This window comes from Otolemur garnettii, unplaced genomic scaffold (assembly GCF_000181295.1).
Source record: "Otolemur garnettii isolate 467f Iridium unplaced genomic scaffold, OtoGar3 scaffold00109, whole genome shotgun sequence".
Lineage (NCBI taxonomy): Eukaryota > Metazoa > Chordata > Mammalia > Primates > Galagidae > Otolemur > Otolemur garnettii.
In genome coordinates this window covers 2,506,082-2,518,199 of record NW_003852504.1, presented here as the reverse complement: position 1 = coordinate 2,518,199, position 12,118 = coordinate 2,506,082, and the positions used below count along the sequence as shown (strand labels likewise).

Sequence of the window (12,118 nt, the reverse complement as noted above, 5' to 3'; positions counted from 1 at the left end):
GCCTCCCAAGTAGCTGGGACCACAGGCACCCGCCACAACGCTGGCTATTTTTTGGTTGCCGCCGTCATTTTTTTGTTTGGTGGGTCCAGCCTGGATTCGAACCCGCCACCTTAGGTGTATGTGGCTGGTGCCTTAGCCACTTGAGCCACAGGTGCCGAGCCCATAAATGGCATTCTTAACCACAGTGCTCTTATTCTATAGCATAGGAAGACAGGGTATCAGAACCCTTAAGATCTCCAAGATCATAAGGGAAACTTAGATACCACCTGACACATGCCTGCATAGAGTCTGACATACAGGAAGCCTATCATGAATGTTTGTAGAATGTAGGAATGAATGCCTGAATCAGTAAATGTATTGGTGTAGATTTGCACATTTTGAATGGCAGGAAGGGAACTTACCCTTCAGGACTACCTATCATGCTAGAAGTCTTCCTATCTACTCTGACCTTTCTATCCTTTAAGCTAAATATCATTATTTATCACCACTTTTACTGAAAAGGAGATGGAGGCACACACATATGAAGAACCTTATGAAACTTTTCTCAAGGTCGTGTAGCTACTATGTGGAGAAGAGTAGAGATAAGAGAACCACAGGAAGGAGGGAAGAGGGGTATGTGTGTATGTGGGGTGAAATGACATAAGAGGGATAAAAGTAAATATTTTCATAAGAATAAAAATTCCTCTTGGGAAAAATTTTTTCCCCAAATATTTCTAGAGCCTTGATATGTCAGGATGGCAGAAATATGAGAAGATGAGGAATGCCCTCGCTTGCTTAGGCTGGCTTTGTAATGAAGAATGCCCATATACTATCTGCTACCCTGCCCGGTCGCAGGACTCCCTCTTATTGGGCTTATTGGACCTCAAGTTCTACTTCCGTGGGAATCACTGGTTCTTCCTGCTATTTAAGTCCACTTTTTCCAGCATCTGAGAGAGCTACCCCGGGACATCGGGGCCACTTTGAGGACATGTTTACAGGCATTGCCTCTCTGGCCTGTGTAGTGAGCATGGTAAAATCTTTGGGAGTAGGGCCTGGCCTGCTACTGCTACTACACGTGCAACTGCATTACCAGCACTCCTTCTGCAATACTTTGTTTGTTTATAGTCCACTGTACATGGTCCTATAGTGAAGGCAGAGGTGGGAAGTGGGGAAACAAAAAAGTAAAATACATTCCCTTCTCTCAATGAAATGACATTTTAACATAGAGACAAAATTTAAATAGTGAAATCAGTGTCACCTTTAGACCAAAGCGAGTGGGGCTCCTGTCCTGGACCCACCTCTCAGGCTGTCCTGTGCTTTAGAATGCCTAACTCCCTATTTTCTACGTCCCCCTCCAATTCTGAGCTCTGACCAGGCAAGCAGTGCCATCAGGGCAGGTGCTCTGAAAATGACCTGCCTATGTTATGGTCCAAAGCAGGTCCTACCTATGTTCGGGTCATAAGCAGTACCTTCCTTGATTTTTTTTTTTTTTTTTGCAGTTTTTGGCTGGGGCCACCTCTGTTAAATGGCGCCCTACTCCTTTGAGCCACAGGCACCGCCCCCTTTCTTGAAATTTTATAAGTTCCCTCCAGTGTCTAGGACTAATTAGAACTAGTAGTGTCATCTGAGTAAGAAGCCCCAATCTTCAACTGTACCCATGTGTGTCCCAGACCATATTTCTCCCCCTTGAGGTACTCTCTCTAGTCCTCTACCCCACATATGTAGTCAACTAGATGTCCCAAGAAGCTTCAGGACTTGTGCTTATGGAAACCTCGCCAGAGTCTTGGTTCCAAGAGAATAGTCTGGCAAGCCACTTTAGCTGGCTGATGTGGAATTTATTACATGGTAATTGTGTGAAATTTTGCTACCAAAATGCTATTGATACGGATTTCAAATGAATCAAATTGCATACATACATGGGCCCTACAAAGAAAAACAAAATTGTGCAAGTGCCTTCACACATTCTAGAGGCATCCTTGAATAAAACAAAGGATGATAGCCGGGCGTTGTGGCGGGCGCCTGTGGTCCCAGCTACTTGGGAGGCGGAGGCAGGAGACTCGCTTGAGCCCAGGAGTTGGAGGTTGCTGTGAGCGTGATGCCACAGCACTCTGCCCAGGGGGACAGCTTGAGGCTCTGTCTCAAAAAAAAAAAAAAAAAAAACAAAGGATGAGGCAAAATAAAATAAAATCTAGTAGCAATGAGTATAGAACAAATACTTTTTAAATACAGAGTTAAGAATGAACCAGAATTCTCTGGAAAGGATTCTTCAAGGAGGGTGACACTTATGCCAGGCCTTAAAGCATGGAGAGAATTTGAGAAGGCTCAAATAACTCCAGGCAGGAAAAACAACATGAACAGAGGCACAGAGAGTAGTTATTTGTTGAACCTTTTTGTACTATATACTGTATTAAGAACATTAAATTTGTCATTTTGTTTACTCCTCACATCGCCCTTTAAGGTAGGTGATGTTAAGCCTATTTTGCAGGTGAGGAAACAGAAGTTTGTCCTGCTAAGCAAATGGTAGAACTTCTAGATCTACCTGATTGCCCAAACCATGGGCTCTTAACATCATGTTTTACTTTAAAAACAGGAAGTATATACAAAGGACAGCAAGAAGCTTTGTTGGAATGGAACACGAGTGGAGATAAGATCAATAGACAAGGCACAGTCATGCTATGAAAGACTTCAACATGAGACAGAGACTTAAATAGGCCCTGATCAAACAAACCAAACAGCCCTGTCCCAAAAGGGAAATACATAACTATAGCATGATATTTAAAACTTGAGAATACTAAGTACCATGGTTTTGAAATACAAAGTAGTTTGCCCTGTCTTACAGAAAGACCTTTGATATGATCTTATAAGGTAACATTGTGTCTCCAATTAACCTTGCCTGGTGTCATCTAATGTTCTCTATTCCCTTTCCTTTTCTAGACTTTGATCCTGCTCTTGGAATGATGACTGGGATTCCACCAATAACTCCAATGATGCCTGGTTTGGGAATAGTACCTCCACCAATTCCGCCAGATATGCCAGTAGTAAAGGAGATCATACACTGTAAAAGCTGCACACTCTTCCCTCCAAATCCAAGTAATATTCTTCTTTTTTCCCTACACAAGTCACAATGTTTCAGTGTATAAAGAAACTTGCTTCTTTTCTGAAACAATACCCAGGGGCGTAATAGATGCATGCACAGAAGCTTCACCTAAAAAACAGAAGGCAAGAAAAATTTCTTTTACTAAATAAGGCTGAATTTTCTGCACAGACCAGTAGGTTTTTTGTGTGCTGGTTATAGTACCAGTGATACAACATGGTTCTAAGCTTCCTGGTAAAGAATTCAAGTGTGTTGAATCATTTGCAGACTTTTCTTTTCATAACTGGCCCACATACTGGTGATGTCGGACATAGAGTGTGATCTGAGCCTACCTAACACACATGACTATATATATTTGGTGCTGAGAATCTTCTCTTCCACTGCTACCACCTATTCACACTCGAACTACTCTTTAACTAATGGGCTGCAACATGCAAGTGAGGTGTGTTTCATCTTATTGGAAGGGCAAAGAGGAACACTGAGACTAAGTCAAAGTGCTTGTAGCAATCTAGTCAATAGATCAATGTGGAAATAATCTAGGGATTTGAATTGTCAGCAATGAATATGCTTCTCCTTAGATTTGCTTCAAAATATCTGTAAGGATCTGGTGGCCATATTTCAGTTAAAATGTGGCAACAGTAATAATTGACTCAAGCTTTTCTTTCAGATCTATTTGGGGTTTTAAATACTTTAAATGAGTAGAAGCTGCTTCTGCATGTGACCTAAGCCTCATTAATGACTTTTCCACAGTTCTAGTGGTGCTGGGTGGCATACCAACAGAGCTGCCACTGCAATGCAAAGGTTACTGTTTGTTAAGGGATAAACTCAGGGGTGTAGGTCATAGATCAAATGGCCTTGCCTTATCAAGATAAATATGAACCTTTGACATATGACTTTAGACAAATATTTCATTTCTACCTGAAATGGGAATCAGTTAATCATAGAATCAAGACCTGGCAGAGACCCAGATTCTACTTAGTATAGTCTACTCATGGCTGAGAGGATTTTAGAATCAGTCAGGGTTGGCTGGACAGATCATCTTGGCCCCTTGTGCTAGTGAAAAATGGTCTTAATGCCTACTTCTGATTTTTGAACTTGGTTGTCAACAGCAGACATTGTTCCAGACCAATAAGAAATCCAGGAGGGCAGCATCTCAGAGGACTGTATTGGTAGAAGAGCTATTATGTCACAGGAGAATTAGGGAATGGAGAATAAGATGGCCTTTGTAGGCCTCATTTACCAGCTCAAATGGCCCTTCTTAGATTTGTGTTTAGAACCTTGGTGAATAAGCAGCACTGTTAAATCTTTGTCTCTTACTCTTAGTTGCACTAAGTTACTCTTAGTTACTCTTGGTTGCACCCTAAATAGGCAATGGCCTTTTTTACGTTTTTTTTTTAGTGTGTTCCTTTTTGATTATAGAAAGGTGTGGATCCCGGTGAGTATATTTTTCATGTCAAAAGCCATGAATTTAGGCATTGCCCATCTTAAAACCTCCTGCTCATGAAAAGGTAGAATTATGCTGATTTAATCATTCATTTATCACATAATCATCTGCACCAGACTTTCATTGTCTTGATCAAGTCCAAGCTGACGGGAATAGCTCATAACCTGTAATGTCTAGGTTGGGTACAACAGTTGACTTTACAGAATGTTCAGTTTCTAAATTTCCAAACAGCACAGGTGCCTTGAGTATGACCCATAGATCACATTGTTTAACAGTCTTTAAATGAATGTAGGAATATATGGCTTAAAGAGGCTCTAACTTTTGATAGCCTCTAGTGAAAGAAATAGACGGACATCTCTCAAATACATTTTTAATCTTCCCACACTCAGAATCTTCTCAGTTCTGAGTTGGAAGGGCCACAGAGTGAGTGGGTAATATTTCACCTTCACAGCTCAGTCTTTTAGTTCTTCATCCTTGTATTGAGAATGCTGACAAGGCAATTAGTGCAAGTAAAGTGGTGGCTTCTGGGAAGGAACTTGCCCTTGGAATTGAATTCAAACATAATATTCCTGACAGATTAAACTGGTATTCTGTTTGCTTTTTAGAACTTGAACTTTATTGAAAAGGGGCTTGGATTACTTGGGCAGGGAAAACACTAAGAGAAATACCTCCCTTAGTTTTTATGCTGAAACCGTTGCAAAAATGCCATTTTTGTTAACAGCTCCAAGACTTCACTTTGTGAAGGTGAGATGGGAAGAGCAGGGTAAGACAGGAAAAACAGGGATTTGATGTAACCAAACCCTTTGTCTTCTCCACAGCCCACTAACCCTGCCTGATAAGACCTTGGTTATAAACCCTACTCCTTAATCTTACCTGTCTCTGGTAGATTCTTTTGCACTCAGTGGCCTCTGAAATTCCTCTCAGCAAGGTCCTGTGATTCAGGGAGTCTTATAGTCTCTTTATTGACAATCTAGTCTGTTTTCTTAATGCTTTATTAGAAAGTGTTTTTGCCATTAATTCCTTCCTCTCTGTACCACCTGACACGTTATACAAGTGCTTGTCACATATACAGAACCATAAAATTGTTCTAGGGCTCCCATTCCTCACAGATTCATAATCTAACTCCCAATCTTGAAAACCTTTCACTGGTCTACTTCATTGACTGTTCAATCCATCATTTCTACCTGCCATATACCCACCCTTTAGTCAGGTTCCACCTTATACTCCTTCCCAACTTTATACTCCTCACACTTTCCTCCAACCAAACTTCAAGTACACCCTCTCTTAGAACACTTCCATGGTGAATCACTCTAATGCATTTCCACTTAAATAGTGGTGATAAATCCATTGGACAGTTTTTAGTCCTTAAATTGCTATATCTCTCTACTATGTTTAGTATTATTGACTCCATCCTTCTTAAAACCTTAAGTCATTTAAAAGTATATGAATGACTGAGACCACCAAAGAGATTATATGAATCGAGAAAGGGAAAAGACCATATACAGTATCCAGAGGAATTCAACATTTCAAAATTAAAAGAGGTAAGGGAGTTTTCATTTCCGTATGTATACCTGCTGGCAATAAAAGTCCTCAAAAAACAACCTGTACTAGCTGTTTCCAGTTCTTCTCCTCTTCTTTCTTAAATCCCCTTCATTCATGATTTTCCTTATACCTCCCTATCAAAATTTCCCTTACTTAAAAACACTGATATCCTTACTGTGCAAAATCCAATGGTCAGTTCTCAACTCTATTCCTAATTGACCTAATGACAACATATAACACAGTTGATTACTCTTTACTTTTTGCTATTCTTTCTTCACTTGGCCTCCAGGACACCATACTATTGGTTTTCCTCCCACTCCACTGGTTGTTCCTTCTAAGTCTCCTTTGCTGATAACATTCTGTTCCCTGAGTTAGCATTAGAAAGCCACATGGCTCAGTCCTTGGACCTCCTATTCATCAACACACATACCTTTGATGATCTCATCTAACCTCATGGCTTTAAAAACTATCTACCACATACACCAATGATACCCAAATTGATATTTCTTGCTCAGATGTAACCTCCCAACTCCAAACTCATATCTAACTGCCTACTTGATAACTCCACCAAAAAGGCAAATAGATATCTCAAATTTAACATGTTCAAAATTAAACTTCTAATATTTGACCCTTAAATCTTCTCTGCTAGCATCATTCTTCATCTAAGGAAGTAGCAACAACATCTTTTCAGTTGCACAGGCCAAAACTTAGGGTCATTCTTGCCTACTTCCCCCCCCCATATGCCACATTTAATCTGTTAGAAAATTATATTGGTCTACCTTAAAATATATATCTGGAGTCTTCCAACTCTCACAATAACCACTACTGTGATTCAATTTATACCTGACATGATACATTTTCTATACAATTGCAATAGCCTTTTAATTAGTCTTCCTCTTTTACCCTGATCCCTACTGTCTATTCTCAACAGAGTAGGCAGAGAAATCCTTTTAAAACCTAAGATCATGTCACTTGTCTACTCAAAACCTGTTAATATCTCCCCATTTAACACAATAAAACCCAAAGTCCTTGTAATGGCATAGAAGGTCTTATATGATCCCCACCAACATTGTCTCCTACTCTCCTCCCCATCACTCACACTGACCTCCATGCTATTCCATGAATACTCCAGGCATTCTCTCATTACAGGGCCTTTGCACTGGCCCCTCCCTCAGTCTCTAATACTGTTCCTCTAAGTATCTGCATGGCTAACACTCACCTCTTTGCTCAACTGTCGCTTTCTCAGTGACCCTGATAACCTATTTATAAGTGACACTCTCCCTGCCACATTCCTAATTCTACTTACCTTTTTTATTTGTTATATAATACATATTGCCTTTTACCAAACTATGTAATTTATAAAATATAAACCCTAAAAAAGTAGAGATTTTATCTTTTTTGCTCATGCATGTATTCTCAGAATATAGAAAAAGTATCTGACACATAGTAGGTATCAGTAAAAATTTGTTGAATGATGGAGGGAACAAGGAATGGATTGTGACAGAAGGAGGGGTCAGAGGTCTGGGAAGCAAACTAAGAGAATATGGAGTAATTACTACCACATGCTGATGACTTCCAAATCTATATTCTATATCTCTTTTCTGACAGACACATAAAGCCAACTTCCTACTTGACTTTCCTAGGTGAATCTACATCAGATGTACAAAAAATGAGATCATGATATAGTAGACAGGGAGATTGTTCTGCTCCCAGCTCTCTCCCTAACTAGCTACAAGATCTTGGGCTAGTCATATAACCTCCTTGGGTGTCCTTTTATGGTCTATAAAGCAAGCATATTAGGTTAAATTAGCCTAGATACCTCCAAGGCTTCATCCAGCTGTAAAATTATGATTCTCTACATTTAAAATATAGCCACCACAATAATTATTTACAGAGGCAAAAGCCCTTAACAATGTTTTAATAAAAGTAAGAAAAAAAATGATAGGTAGCACCTAAAGCTTTGTTATTTTCGCTGGAGCAGTCAGTATAGCATAACGGTTAAGTGTTCAGACTTGAGAGAGACACAAGCCTGGTTTCATATCCCAGTTTTCCACCACTGAATAGCCATGAGATCTCTGATAAGTAACTTAACCTGTCTAATGTAGACCAGGCAAACTCAAACCTGGTCAAAAAGTCAAGGGATCAAACTATATTGCATCAAATCAAGCACCAGTCTACTTAAGATAAATGGTGAGTGAGCACCCCATTGTTCTAGAAGCAACATTCTCTGATTCCAAGGAGCTGGCGATATGACAAGTCAAGCTCTTTGGAACACACTTTTATTTTCACAGGGTGGCTATCAGAGGTTTACTGAATTCTGAATTAGCAGTTCTCAGTGGTGAGAAAAGATGGCAGAACCATCTCTCCAGGAAAGTCGATTTCACCAAGATTTTTCACTTCAGCTGCTAGACCTTCTATATGGAGAAGTTACATTTTGAGTCTACTTGGAAATAACAGTGAACAGGGAATAAATGGAATATCATCTGCTGTCTTTGTCCAGGCACATAGGAAACTAGGAGCCAAAAAAAAGAGCAAGTGCAATTTTTTCATTTTATAGTATCAAAACAGGCAGAGCCCATTTTGGCTCTCAGGGCTGAATTCTATTAAGAGAATTAGAGAAAATGGGTAAATTGAGCATTAATAAAGATTCACCAGCTTTCTAATTCTTTCTAATTAGTCAGGTTTACATTAAAATACATTTAAATCCTGCTGATTGTCCAGGGGGCCTTCGATCTTGAGCTGTTTAATACAATCAACTCAGAGGCCACACTATATAAATTCTGGCAAACCAGCTGAGTGATCTGTGATGCTTCTTTGAAAAGCAAGCTACATGTGGATTATAGGTCATTGATATTGCTCCCTGCCTTACTTCTCAAAGATCAGCAGTGACTCTAATCCTAATGCTGATTGCCCCAACATTGCTCCCCAGAATGGGTGCTTGGATGTAATTAAAATTGCTAGGATATCCTCCTTTTCCATGACTAGAGATTACAGTTTTTTATATTCCCAGGTATCATAAATCTTTTTACATGGGAACAGTCTCTTTCTTCATCCTGTAGTAGTGATTGGGATGCTATAGAGCTTCTTAGTACATTACCTGATTAATAGGTAGGCTTCAAATTTGCTCTCCCTTGGGGTTATGGCTACTACATCCTGATAACTGTATTTCAGTGGGATTAGAAAATCAGGCTCAGACAACAAAGTACATGGAGCTGTTAATTAAGGGATGGGTACTATCCATTAAGGAAGATAGTATAACCCATTACCTTGCTTGGTGGCATACAACTAAATCTCAGCAAATGTTATCAAAGAGGTTTTCTACATTTACCCAAGAAAAATAAATAAATCTCCAGCATTCTTGACATTACTCTTAGTGGCTTTTATGCCCTTTTACTTAGCAGATAGTCAACACAATCTGCTGTGTTGTAGAATCACAGCATCTAAACAGGGGGATGAGTTCATCACAGAATTTTTAAATCCCACAAATGTAGCCAGGGGAAGAGGCCTTTGCATTTTCAGTGTTATATGTAACTGCAGCACTAACTAGACACTTTTTGAGTCTCTCAATGGACCTAAAGGTAAATTCAAATGATGCTAAAAGGTGACTATTTGATTCACAAAAGGATTCTTTACCATCTAATAATTCCCCTAAATAGTAAACATCAGAAAACTTTTTATTCTGAAACAGGATTTTATTCTAAAGTCTATGATTTTAAAACTTAACTCTAACTATATGCTCTTCAAAATTCTTTACCTGTGTAGTCAGTCAGTGGCTGGGTTGTGTTCATGGTCAATGCTGTATGTGCCTTCACAACTGTAGATTCCTTTATCTATAAAAGATTTCTTCTCAAACCCTGGCTTGTCTAAAAATCTTGGCAAAGCAATGGTGCTAGGAGTTTTGACGCTCAGGTGTTAGTTACCACCCCACTTTTGACTTCTGGTAAGACTGAAGCCCCAGATTGGCAATTAGGAAACATGGATCTTTAATAATAAATAACAGTAACATTATAATGACTACTGTTTATGGGGAACTTATCAAGTGCTAATCATTGTATCACATGCAATATAGACAGCATATTATCAATTACCCTACAACCACCTTTCTAAGGTAGGGAATAGTATCCCTATTTTAAAAATGAAAAAAAAAGATATTCACACTTTATGTAATTGTCCCAAGATCATACAAATAGTAATTAATATTTAAATCCAGGTTGACCTGATCTGAGTTCATAATTCTTTTTCTATCTGATGTGGTGACCTTGAATGAGACATTTAACCTTGCTCTCCATAATATCAGAGATTTAGATTAAGTGGTTTTCAACCCTAGCAACATATTAGAACTACCTAAGGAGTTTAAAGAACAACAAAACAACTGATGCACAGGCTGCACCCCAGACTAATTAAATCAGACTCACTGGGGGTGGATCCCAGACACTGTTTAACTCTCGAATTGACTCTGCTGTCCTGTCAGAGTTAAGAATCACTGGAAGTGTGGTAGCTAGAATCCCTTTCAGTTCTTAAAAAAACTCACAAGCAGGGGCAGCACCTGTGGCTCAGGGAGTAGGGTACTGGCCCCATATGCTGAGGGTTCAAGCCCAGCCCTGGCCAAAAACTGCAACAACAACAAAAACCTCAAAAGCATAAGTCTTGAGCAATTTGAGACTTCATCTTTCCCTGTATGGCTAGAACTACAGCCTCTTCAGTGGCCATGACCAAGTCATTTTAGATTGCTGCTCTCAGGCTATTTTCTCTTTGCCTCTAAACCTCCCATATGGAACAAAAAAGCAATACAATGAGCTCTTGAAATTACAGACTTTAAAAAACTAACAAAGTTTATAAGTTCCTTGAATCCCTCTACCCTTTTTATTGACTAAATAGAGGGAAAGAGAGCTTCGTGAGAAAATGATGATTCTTAGCCACACCAATAAGACAGAGTGATAGTAAAGTGAGGAAGCTAGAAATGCTAATATCCATGGAAGCTCCCAAATCAGCTGCTTGCCAATTTGGATGAGACTCAAGTTGAGGGCCTTGGCCTAATCTACCAACAAGACTCATTTATTTTTGCCTGTGAGCTGTAATCACTGGTTGTTGAACTCTCCAAATCTTGAGCTGGGAGAATTGTTAAGAACTGAATGGAAAGAATGGATTACACAGAATAAATCCCTGCAGATACAAAACCAACGCTGGAAAATTCATGACCATCTTGCTTTATTTTGTTGGTCTATGAACTGTACGAGGTTGCTTAGAAAACGCTCTGATACATAAGAATAAGGAGCTGGCAGATAGAAGAGGCTTTGTATATACGGTAAGTGCGTATTTTTTGAAGCAGAGGGAAAATCATCTCATTAAGTAGATTTTTAATGACTCTCTACGGCCAAATTTATCTCACTTTAGTTAATGATTTCCCAGATGAGCTTGCTTTCACTGCTATCTTTCATACTTCCCTCTAAATGCTGCAAGGTTTGCTCTGGACCTCTGCCCCTCTCCAGTAAGGCATTTGCAGAAGGGCTCGCTGGTATTAAAAAAAAAAAAAAAAAAAACATAAAAAGGATGGTTTGTACTCTGACTGACTTGGTTAAACCACATCATCTGACTGCTGTTAAAATTTTTGTAAATATTCACCCTATCATTGTCAAATAAATCCTGAAATAGTTCTTTCAATAAACATGAACAGAGAGAATATAATAACTATAATCTGAATTAAACAAACTCTGTCTTAGGGACCCTTGTTCTGAGAACACTTGGAAATAAGAGTTTAAAACTGAGTGGGATTTTCTCCCCCTAACTGCCTTTTTAATAAAAATGACTGAAAATTTGGCATAATTGGATTGTCACGACAAAAGTAGGGAACAAAACTAAAGAACTCCCCATGGGACAGACAGATGGGCCTGGGCCTCTTTATCCTCTAGACCAGTGGTTCTCAACCTTCCTAATGCCGCAGCCCTTTAATACAGTTCCTGTGGGTCATGATCCACAGGTTGAGAACTGCTGCTCTAGACCTCATGGTTACCAAACCACTGAGTGAAATGATCTTTACATTCATGCGGGTGATTTCTGCT

General features: G+C 39.4%; 1 protein-coding gene across 1 annotated transcript in view; it reads left to right on the top strand.

The window, feature by feature from the left end:
- ENOX2 (ecto-NOX disulfide-thiol exchanger 2) overlaps positions 1-12,118 on the top strand; it is a 66,938-nt gene that overhangs the window by 9,559 nt on the left and 45,261 nt on the right. The window contains exon 2 of the mRNA XM_023517388.1: positions 2,914-3,069. Within this exon, the coding sequence (XP_023373156.1) occupies positions 2,914-3,069 (156 nt within the window). The remainder of the gene's footprint in view (positions 1-2,913; positions 3,070-12,118) is intronic.